Raw genomic sequence first — 12348 nt, 5'->3', positions numbered from 1 at the left:
ATAAACTTTCTTCAACAGAACTTAAGAGTGGGGGCCAAGCTGACCTTTATTTCAACTTTATGTATTCTTTCTTCAAGGTAAAAATTTCTACATCCAAAGGAAATGTCAGAATTTTATCAATTGCCATCTGATCTTAAAATGAACACTCCCAGAAGGAACCCAACAGAATGGGATTCTAGCGACACCTAGTGACCTCATGAAGTTAATGTTCACATTTTCAGTGGAAACCATGACCTACTGCATTGGAAAGGCAGGCAGTTCACCAAGAAAGGACAGACGTGACATAAAAAATGCAGGTCAGTTTGGCTCTTATCTTTATGTTCTGCTGAAGAAAATTCAAGCTCACTAAAAGTCAGAGAAATGCAAATAAAAACTACTATTTTTCTTCTACAAATTAGAAAAAAGAACTGATAACTCACAACATAAGCAAAGGTATTGGGAAACATGCATTTTTTTGATAATTCCAGTAAGAATGGAAACCAGTACACTCCTTCCAGAAGGTAATTTGGCAGCATCTATCATATTTAAATATGTAAACTCTCTGAAATGAACAGCCCACTTTGGGGATTTAAACCTATGGAAAGATTTATCACCTGCAAAAAGGCAATACATACAGAAGCTCAATGCTGTAATATTTCTAATTGAAAAAAATAACTAAGAAATGAAAAACTTCAATCACCAATAGGACACTGGTTACATAAATTACTGGACAGCTACTACAAAATATTCTTATATATATAAAGTGGGATGTATCTGCATGCACAGGCAAAAAATGACCTGTAATAAAAAGCTGACTAAAGAAGTATATGGGCCTGGCGCAGGGGCTCATGCCAGTAATCCCAGCACTTTGGGAGGCCGAGGCGGGCGGATCACAAGATCAGGAGATGGAGACCATCCTGGCTAACACGGTGAAACCCCGTCTCTACTAAAAACACAAAAAAATTAGCCAGGCGTGGTGGCGGGCGCCTGTAGTCCCAGCTACTCATGAGGCTGAGGCAGGAGAATGCAGTGAGACAAGATTGCACCACTGCACTCCAGACTGGGCGACAGAGCGAGACTCAGTTTCAAAAAAAAAAAAAAAGAAAAGAAAAATGCCAAAAGATTAGGTTCACTTTTGAGCTTCTGAGGACCTTAAAAGTTTGCTTTTGCCAGGCACGGTGGCTGATACCTGTAATCCTAGCACTTTGGGAGGCCAAGGTGGGCGGATCACCTGAGGTCAGGAGTTAAACCAGCCTGGCCAACATGGTGAAATCCTGTCTCTCCTAAAAATATAAAAATTGGCCGGGCACAGTGGCTCACGCCTGTAATCCTAGCACTTTGGGAGACCGAGGAGGGCGGATCACAAGGTCAGGAGATCGAGACCATCCTGGCTAACACAGTGAAACCCCCTCTACTAAAACCACAAAAAATTAGCCGGGCGTGGTGGGGGCTCCGGTAGTCCCAGCTACTCGGGAGGCTGAGGCAGGAGAATGGCATGAACCCGGGAGGCAGAGCTTGCAGTGAGCCGAGACTGTGTTACTGCACTCCAGCCTGGGCAACAGAGTAAGACTCCATATCCAAAAAAAAAAAAAAAAAAAAAAATTTATATATATATATGTAATTAGCCAGGCATGGTAGTACGTACCTATAGCCCCAGCTACTCGGGAGGCTGAGGCAGGAGAATTGCTTGAACCCAGGAGGTGGAGGTGGCAGTAAGCCGAGATCGCGCCACTGCACTCCAGCTTGGGCAAGAGAGTGAGACTCAGTCTCCAGAAAAAAAAAAAAAAGTTTGTTTTTGGATAACGAAGTTACAAGTATTATGGAGTCTGCATGAGCCCCTTGAGAAAGGCTGGGGTTAGTGGTGGGCAGAAATAGAGAGAGAGAAAGGGGATAGAGAATGAGCCGGGGGGTAGTCAGGGGCTGGGCCAGCAAAGCAGAGTAAGAATCCCTAACTCTCAGCAGAACACACTACCAGCGACCATCCCCATTGTAGGATTAGCTGAGAGTCCCTATTAGGTACAGAAATGGCTACTATTTTAATTTTGTCCATGCATCTCCATTTACTTCAAGCTTCCAGTAAAGGTCTCTGTTTCTGCACTCTCCCCTCCACATTTCTATATGACTTTTAAAATATAGTTTTTTTCAAGTCATTTTCCCCCATGATATTTTCTCTAGTATCTCTACGCCACTTAACTAAATTTTCCTTTGTTCATAATTTGTTAGAACAAATATTTACTGAGCATCTACTATGAGCCAGATGAATGTTAGACTTACTGGAAACACAACCATAAATAAGACAGACAGGTAGCTGCTCTTGGAGTCCACATTACAATAGAAAGACAAAATGCATGATTAGATACACAGACAGATAAAGCAGTCAAATGAATAAAATAAGTTTTAATAGTACACACAGGAAAAAAGGAGCTGAGATAGAGAATAACAAATAGGGCTTGAACTGTGAACTGGGGACAGAGGAAGCTCTTCTGATAAAGCGACCTTGCAATGCAACATGTATAAAGGAGCTGACTACAAAACTGGGTTTAGAATCAGGAAGAGGGGGAAGAGTCCTCAGCACAGGCCAAGAACTAAAGGCAGAAAGAGTGCAGCCTTGGGGACCTGGAAACCCAGAGCATTTGGAAGACGCAAACAAGGGAGAGGGGAGCAGCTGACAATGGAAGGGAAGGGGACCATCATGCAGCACACTGGACCTGGGTCAGCAAACTTCTGAAAGGGGAAAGTAGTGAATGTCTTAGGCTTCGTGGGCCGTAAGGTCTCTGCCACAGGATCCAAATCTACAGCTGTAGTACAGAGGCAGCCACTGACTACATCGTCAGATGAACATGCCTGTGTTCCAATAAAACGGTATTTATGGATACTAAAATTGAATTTCATACAATGTAAATATCATGAAATAGTAAACATTTGAATTTTTTTTTCTCTTAACTTAAAAACCATTCTTAGCTCATGGGCCATTAAAAAAAAATAAACAGGATGGCAGGGTGGATTTGGCTGGGGGATGATAGTTGGCCATTCTCTGCTATAGACCACTGAACTCTAAGCCATTTTGTCAGAGGGATAAAGCTGATCTATGTGTTGAAGTATTACAGGTAGTTAGGCATAAGCCCGGCAGGAGAGGGCTCTACCACCCACTAGGAATGTTGGGTGATAGCTCAACAATTATCAGATTGCCTCTCTAAAAGTGATAAATTGGCCGCCAGAGCCAGGGAGAGGCCATTTCCTGACAGTCCACACCTGTTGCGCTAAAGTGTTAACTGAATGCAGACGCCAGGGAGAGGCCATTTCCCAGGCATGCACATTAAGAGACAAAATGGCGGAGAAACGGGAAGAAAGCTTCAGATGGGCACCCATACAACTTCCTAAACAAGCTGCCTGTGCTCAATTCCCGCACTGTGCATGCGGGCAGCCCACCCTAAGGGAAGAACTGCGGGAAAGGGCGAGCCTATAAATCCCAGGATCAACATTAAACATCTAATTAGACCTCCATGCCCGCCTGGGACTCTTCCCAGTGTACTTTCCTTTCTTTCCGTTCTGACGCCTTTTAAATAAACTTCTGCTCCTGCTCTGACACTTGCGTCAGTCTCTTCTTTTGCCTTATGCTCCTCCGTGGAATTCTTTCTTTTGAGGAAGCAAGAACTGAAGTTGCTGCAAACCCATACGTGTTTGCTGCCAGTAACTTGGATACCTTCCACTGGTAACAAAAGGGGTTACATTTGCTTATGTATAAGAAACAAAATGAAACAGACAGGCATGAGGCTGCTACAGTAACTGAAGCAAGACATGATAGTTGTCTCGACTGTAACAGCAGAGATAAAGATCTATGAGAGATCGATTTTGAGATAAAAATCAATAAGCCATTTCAATGGACTCCATAAGAAGATGAGGTAGAGAAAACAATGATGGCTGGCTGATACTGAGTCTTACACCATTCCCTCCCTGAAAAAAAAACGCAGAAAATAAAAAAGAAACTTAAATAAAAGACATATGACCTACATTCTCACTGACACGGAGATAACAGCGCAAATTCAGATGACCTATAAGTAGAAAAATAATCCAACTCCAACACAGCTGCAAGTCTATGGATGCAGAAAGTCGGGGAGAATAGGCTTAAGACTTCATAAAAAGTAGTACAGCCTGGAGAACTTACATGAAGCAGAGGTAAAAGAAGTCTCAGAAAGAGGACACCCAGCACAACTGCCACAACACAGAACCCACGCGGCTCACAGCACCCACTCCAGGGAAGGGGCCTGAATGGGAGCCAGACTAGGACAGGCAGGCTCTGAAAAGCATCAGTTCTTGGGGGAGTGGCAACCCTGGAACCAATGGCAGTGAAAAAAAGAAGAAACTAAGAGAAAAACATGTAAGGATCCTATAGAAACAAAAGGCAAACGAGATACACGAGCCCCTCCCTTCTCCCTCCCTCACCAGCATCACCTATAAAAGAAACTATGCAAGACAGCAGAACTGACAGAAGAGGACGCTGTGGCCACAAGCCTGGCCTATGCAATGAATGGAAATAGAATAGACTACATCCATTTTAAAAATCTATTTTAAAAAAAACAAAGAAAAAGCAAATCATTTCAGCTGAGGAAAACCCATCACACTCCCTAAAATAAAAGCAAACACAAAACTGAAGAATATAACAAAACCCTTGAACTTGAATCAAATATTGTCAGCTGGGTGCAGTGGCTCACACCAGTAATCCCAGCACTTTGAGAGGCTGGAGTGAGTGGATCACTTGAGCCCAGCCTGGGCTACATAGTAAGATCCCATCTCTATAAAAAAAATTCTTTAATGCCGGGTGTGGTGGCTCACACCTGTAATCCCAGCACTTTGGGAGGCCAAGGCAGGTGGATCACAAGGTCAGGAGATCAAGACCATCCTGGCTAACATGGTAAAATCCCATCTCTACTAAAAATACAAAAAAAAAAAAAAAAATTAGCCAGGTGTGGTGGTGGGCGCCTGTAGTCCCAGCTACTCGGGAGGCTGAGGCAGGAGAATGGCATGAACCTGGGAGGCAGAGCTTACAGTGAGCCGAGATTGCGCCACTGCACTAGGCCACAGAGCAAGACTCCATCTCAAAAAGAAAAAAGAAAAAAAAAATTTTTTTAATGGCTGGGCATGGTGGCACATGCCTACAGTCCCAGCCACTAGGGAGGGCTGGGGTGAGAGGACTGATTGAGCCTTAGAGGTCAAGGCTGCAGTAAGCTGCAACTGAGTCATTGCATTCCAGCCTCAGCAACAGAGCAAGACCCTGTCTCCAAAAACCAAAAAACAGAGCAAGATCCTGTCTTCAAAAAACAAAAACAAATACTGTCAAATGAGTATTTGGGGTAAAAAATGTGTGTGTGTGTGTGTGTGTGTGTGTGTGTGTGTGTATGTGTATATAAATATAAAAGGGTTGAAGTCAAAGTGACTGAAATAAAAGATAGCTAAGCAGTCCCAACGTAAACATAATTGGAGTCCCAGAAGAAAAGCAAAACAATGAAGCAGAATATTTAAAACTATAATCCCAGAAACTTTTGCAGAAATATAGACCTGAATCTGTTGAAAAGGCCAAGCCAGAACTGGAATGATCAATTCAAAACATATTACAGTAAAGCCATGAGTCTTAAAAAAAAATCCTGGCCGGGTGCTGTGGCTCACGCCTACAATCCCAGTACTTTGGGAGGCTGAGGCAGGCAGATCACGAGGTCAGAAGATCGAGACCATCCTGGCCAACATGGTGAAACCCCGTGTCCACTAAAAATACAAAAATTAGCTGGGCATGGTGGCACGTGCCTGTGATCCCAGCTACTCGGGAGGCTGAGGCAGGAGAATCGCTGAACCAGGGAGTAGGAGGTTGCAGTGAGCACAGATCGCGCCACTGCACTCCAGCCTGGTGACAGAGCGAGACTCCGTCCCAAAAAAAAACGATAAAATAAAAAATATCCCTAAGGAGTCTCCAGGCAAAAAGATCAAATAATTTTGAAGGGAAGAAGAATTAGACTGGCATCAGATGCTTCAAAAATAACATACTAAGTTCCACTTCTGTTTATGCCTAACAAACCAATATACACATATAGGTGAACTATAAGCTATATGTCCTGGAAATACAGGAAAAATAAAATAAAATAAACCAACTATGTGAGAGCTTTGAAAGCTGGAGGGAAATAAAAGAAAAAGAAAGAACAGGCAAATTTTAAAAGGAAGCAAAAGAATCTGGGCATCACCACTTTTTCTGTCTGTCCCCTAAAGGCAGCCACAGTCTCTGAGGGAGCTGGTGTGGCGCAGCAGACACTCAAGCAGAAGCTCCGGCCTCCTTTCTTGCTGAAGAGACCAGGGGAAGGAGACTGGGCAGCTAGGGCCACTAGAGAAATGAGGTAAGGACTCAGGAAGTAAGAGAACCATAGGAGAAACCCCAAATTCTGAGTATAGAAGTTCAAGTCTCTGGCTGACCCCTGAACAACATGTGTTTGAGGCAAACAAATCAGCCTGCACCTGAGGCTTAAAGGGCGCATCTAAGCAACTGCCCACATAATGACAGTGTGCGTTTCATTTTAATGACAAGTTAACTGCTTACTAAAACAAAAACCTCATGCTCTTTGCGACAATACAAAAGAATCCAGAGTCTACATAGTATTTACAATGTGCAAAATACAACCTCAAATTATTTGCCATATGAAGAGCCAGAAAAATGTGACATGCTATCAAAGAAAAACAAAAACAAAACAGATACCAACCTCAAAATTATCAGACAAGGTCATTAAGACAACTGTTTATAACTACACTCATCGAGGTAATAGAAAATACACTCATAACCGAAGACAGGAAAACCAAAGATGAGAAATCTCACATGAAAACGAAATAAAAAGAATGTATACAAAAACCAAGTAGAAATGTTAGAAATCAAAAATATCTCAAATAAAGGTACTAAGTAGCAGAATGGATTCGATGGAGAAAAAAGTTAATGAACTTGAAAAAAGATCAATCTGAGGAGAAAAAAAAGACAACAATAATGAAGAAGAAGGAGAGCACTATGGACAAATGCAAACGTTTAAAAGGTGTATTACACAGAAAGGATTGGCAAACTACCTGGCTTCCTGCCAGACTTATAAGTAAAGTTTGCTGTCACACAGACACAAGCATTTGTTCACTTATTTTCTATTACACGTTTCACACCACAAGAGAGCTGAGCTGTTGAGTAGAGACCATATGGCCCGCAAAGCCTAAAATATTTACTATCTGTCCCTTTACAGAAAACTTTACCAATCCCTGGTATACAGCTAATTAGAAAAAGATATACAGCTAATCAGAAAAAATGAGGAGGAAATGGGGCAGAAAAGATAGATGAAGAAATAATGGCCAAAAACGAATCATATGTAGAAACACAGACAACTACACATTCAACAAGTTCTGTAAAATCTAAACAAAATAAATTTTAAAAAACCATATCGAGACACTTAAATTTCTGAAAGTGAAAGATAATGAGAAAATCTTGACAAAAGCCAGAGAAGGACCCCTTACTCTTTTTTTTTTTTTTCCCCCGCTCTTGTCGCCCAGGCTGAAGTGCAATGGCGTGGTCTTGGTTCACTGCAACCTCCGTCTCCCAGGTTCAAGTGATTCTCCTGTCCCAATCTCCCGAGTAGCTGGGACTATAGGCACACGCCAACATGACTGGCTAATTTTTGTATTTTTAATAGAGATAGGGTTTTACCATATTGATCAGGCTGGTCTCAAACTCCTAATCTCAGGCGATCCACCCCCCTTGGCCTCCCAAAGTGCTGGAATTACAGGTGTAAGCCACCGCATCCGGCCTCTTCCAACAATTAAAAAGGAAAGATGACAACGTATATAACATGACCAAGTAGGATTTATCCTAGGACTGCAAGGTTGGTTCAACACACAAAACCCCTCAATTACACCACATTAATATAATGAAGGACAAAAATCACATGATGATCAATCATGCAGAAAAACATGTGACAACAATATCTAACTTCCTTTAATAATGAGAAACAAACAAACAACCTGCAACAGAAGGGAATGGGAACGTCCTCAGCCGGATAAAGGACATTTACACAAACCACAGTTACCATCATACGAAATAATGAAATACTGAAAGCTTTTCTCCAAAGATGAGCAACAACACAAGGACATCCATTCTCACCACTTCTATTCAACACTGTGCTGGAGGTTCTGGCCAGAACAAATAACATGACATGACATGACATGACATGACATGACATAACATGTGGCCAGACTAGAAATGAAGAAGTAAATCTATCTCTATTTACAAAATTACACAACATTGCATATAGAAAATGCTAAGGAACCCACAAATATATTTAGAACTAATAAACAACTTCAGCAAATTTGCAGGGTATAAGATCAATATACAACAATCACCTGCATTTCTATACACTAACAGCTAACAACTTAAAAAAATTAAGAAAACAATTTCATTCACATGAAAATGAACAAAAAAGTTAGGAATAAATTTAACCGAGGGGGTAAAAAACTTGTACACTGAAAACTAGAAAGTATCACTGAAGGAAATTTGAGACCTGAAAAAGAAACACATCCCATTTTCATGGACTGGAAGATTAAATATTATAAACACACTAACACTTCCCTAATTAGAGATTCAATACAATCCTACCAAATCCCAGCTGCCTTTTTTGTTTTTGAATAAATTGACACACTGATCATAAAATTCATATAGAAATGCAAGGAACCCAATCAAGACAGCCAAACAATCTTAGCAAGGAACTCAAATCAAAATAGCCAAACAATCTTGAAAATGAAAAACAAGTTACAGGACTCATACTTCCCAATTTCAAAACTTACTACAAATTTACTGTAATCAAAACTGTGTGGGCCGCGCACGGTGGCTCACGCCTGTAATCCTAGCACTTTGGGAGGCCGAGGCAGGTGGATCACCTGAGGTCAGAAGTTTGAGACCAGCCTGGCCAACATGATGAAACCCCGTCTCTACCAAAAATGCAAAAATTAGCCAGGCATGGTGGTGCGTGCCTGTAATCCCAGCTACTCGGGAGGCTGAAGCAGGAGAATCACTTGAGCCCAGGAGGCAAAGGTTGAGATGAATCCCAGCTACTTGGGAGGCTGAGGCATAAGAATCACTTGAGCCTAGGAGGCTGAGGCTGCAGTGACCCAAGATCCAGCTACTGCACTCTAGCTTGGATGACAGAGCAAGACTTTGTCTCAAAAAAAAAAAGAAGATACCAACCCTGTGGACACCTTGATACTGGACTTCCTGCCTCCAGAGTTGTGAGAAAGTCCTTTTCTGTTGCTCAAGCGACCCATTCTGTGGTCCTTTGTTACAGCAGCACTTGCTGACTAACACAATCTGCTTCACCACATTCCCTCTTGCTTCCTAAGTCCACCTTGCATACCCAGCTTCAGGACCTGCAGGCTCCTTTTCCCCCTAGGCAGAGTTAGGTATTATAGTATGACCATTTTTGAACCACAGAAATTGAGGCTGGAGGATGTCAAATTACTTGGTGAGGTAAGAGGCAGAGAAAAGATGAAAATCAAACTTTATCTGGTTCTGCGATCTGTGAAAAATATCTCCACACATTTTCAATACTAGATACTCAAGGAAAAAAGTAAGAGAGAAACTGCTTACTTTTCAACCCAGAGCACCGAAACGAGCTTTACGCCTCTCTTCTGAGCTTTGTCCCAAGTGCTCTGGTAGCCATCTTTGAAGATTACGTGAGTTACTTGTTTGTTGAAAGTTTTTGAAACCTGTAGGCAAAATGCAGAAAACAAAATGTACATTACTGTTCATTCACAACTTAACTACAACTGATCAAAAAACCTCTACCCCAGCAATTCTGTTTCTCAAAATCTGACAGAGAAACACTCAAAGGAATGCATAACGCTGCTTAAAACATATCTGTTCCAGTTACAACGGTGAATCATACATACAAGTTCACATCTACTCCCTCTAAAAACCCTCTGAAGTGTTACTGAAAGAATAGAGTTGGAGCCCTGCAAGGATAAATACGACAGAAGAGAAAATGTGGCCATGAGAAGGCACCACATTTTTAAAGGTGGAAAGAGTCAGATAATAATGGACATTTCAGAAAAGCTTTCTACATCAAAAAAATAAAACCAAATGAAATTCAGAGGCAACAAAGAAAACACAACACATATTTAACCAAAATTAAAAATACCTCATACCTTAAGATACTGTATCCATGGCTGGGCATGGTGGTTCACGCCTGTAATCCCAGCACTTTGGGAGGCCGAGGCGGGTGGATCACCTGAGGTCAGCAGTTTGAGACCAGCCTAGACAACCTGGTGAAACCCTGTCTCTACTAAAAATACAAAAATTATCTGGGTGCAAGGTGGCGGGCGCCTGTAATCTTAAATGCATAAATACAAAGTAAGAAGGTTGAAAATAAGTGCAATCATTCAAAAAGTTGGAAAAATTCAGCTAATTAAAACCAAAGGAAACTAGGTGTGGTGGTTCACACCTGTAATCCCAGAACTTTGGGAGGCCGAGGCAGGTGGATCATGAGGTCAGAAATTTAAGACTAGCCTGGCCAACATGGAAAAACCCTGTCTCTACTAAAAATACAAAAATTAGCCAAGCGTGGAGGTTCGTGCCTGTAGTCTCAGCAACTCGGGAGGCTGAGGCAGGAGAATCACTTCAACCTGGGAGGTGGCGGTTACAGTGAGCCAAGATTGTGCCATTGCACTCCAGCCTGGGTAACAGAGCAAGACTCCATCTCCAAAAAAAAAAAAAAGAGATACTGTATTCATGCAACATGATCAGAAGATTATTTTTTAATAGGATCCTAAAGAGCTCTTGGAAATTAAGAAAAGATGACATAATTAAAAAAATTTTCTACAGAAATATCAGACAATGAAGTTGAGAAAAGCTCACTGGTAGTAGAAGAGAAGAACCAGAAGACGGACAACAGGAGACAAAAGGCAAGAACATCAGGAGCTCAGACCAGGAGATCCAACAGCCAATCAACAGAAGTTAATGAAATACATGAATACACAAAATGGAGACAATATTATTAAAGAAATAATCAAAGAAAAGTTTCTCAAACTAAAGGATATGCATTCTAGATCAAAAGAATCCCCCACAAAGGCCCAGCACAAGAATGAAAACAGCACTACACCAAGCTTATCACAGAATTCCAGCATGGTTGGCGAAAGGGAAAAATATTAAAAGAGTGGGTAATCAAGGTGAAGAGGATAGAGACACATCACATGCAAACAATGATAAGTGACAACTGAATCAGTCTTATCAACAGCAGTCTGGAATTGAGAAAACAATGGGAAATACCTTCAAGGAAAAATAATATTTGTGCTAGCATTTTACAGTCAGCTAAAATATTAGTCAAAGGTAACAGTATAATAAAGGCATGCTCAGACACTCATGGTGTCAAAAATTTTAACTTTTATGTATCCTTTCCAGAAGCAGAACTCATCTGCATAATTTTTATAGCATTCAATTATACTGAAGTAATATATGTACAATGCTTGGAAATATGAAGGCAAATACCAAAAGAAACAGATGATTTGAAAGTAGCTGTCTTTGAAAAATGGAAAAGGAAATGTACTGCAAAGCGTTGCTGGTTTCTCTTTCTTTTCATTGTGAATTTCATGGCACTGCCCATTAGTCTTTTTAAACAATAAATATGTATTACTTGTATAACTCTCTCTCTCTCTCTCAATTTCCACACCCCCATCAAGTCCATGGGAGCTATCAAGGCAATTAAGAATTACCGGGCTGAGATTCTAGATTAAGACTGACACCTAGAGAGATGAGTCTAGCATTTGAGGCCATTTTCCCACAAGGCTTTTATCAAATTTAGTACACACTAAACAGGATGAAAATTGAGAAGCCTCAAAGAGACAAGGGGGTCTGATAAAACCCCTACACCTTGCCCTGAGACCCAAAGAGCTGCATCTAGATTAAGGGTGAATCAGAAGTTATAATGACCCTCACAGGCCTGTAGTCTGGTTTTAAACCATCTCAAATCCTGAAATTGGCTTAAGATAATCCTGGATTATGAGTACTACAAATATCCAAATCTGTTACGATGTTAACGACTATTGATCTGTATTCACTATTCTTTGAACTGTTTGCCAATTTTTGAAATAAAAGGTGAAACCAAAAAGATCTAAAAGATCGAAGATCTTAATGCTACCCTCAAATCACCTTGTCAACTCACTTGTCTAACGGCTTTTTTCTTATTCACAGTAATTCCTCCTCATCCCAAGTAAATGTTAGGCACGTGCAACATGCAGACTCCCTCGGGTTCCTACATTCCAGTGTATCACAGTGGGCATGTCTCCCCTCCTGCAGTGCAGGCCCTGCTCCTATAT

The 12348-nt window shown here is 41.3% G+C and overlaps 1 protein-coding gene across 6 annotated transcripts in view; it reads right to left on the bottom strand.

Moving 5' to 3' along the window:
* Positions 1 to 12348, bottom strand: part of MCPH1 (microcephalin 1) — a 239172-nt gene that overhangs the window by 221208 nt on the left and 5616 nt on the right. For all 6 annotated transcript variants that reach the window (XM_031013789.3, XM_031013790.3, XM_055349782.2 and 3 more), the window contains exon 3: positions 9626 to 9744. In XM_031013789.3, the coding sequence (XP_030869649.1) occupies positions 9626 to 9744 (119 nt within the window). The remainder of the gene's footprint in view (positions 1 to 9625; positions 9745 to 12348) is intronic.

The sequence above is a fragment of the Gorilla gorilla genome, chromosome 7, assembly GCF_029281585.2.
Source record: "Gorilla gorilla gorilla isolate KB3781 chromosome 7, NHGRI_mGorGor1-v2.1_pri, whole genome shotgun sequence".
NCBI lineage: Eukaryota > Metazoa > Chordata > Mammalia > Primates > Hominidae > Gorilla > Gorilla gorilla.
The sequence above is the reverse complement of the archived record's forward strand: the minus strand, read 5'-3'. Positions and strand labels throughout refer to the sequence as shown.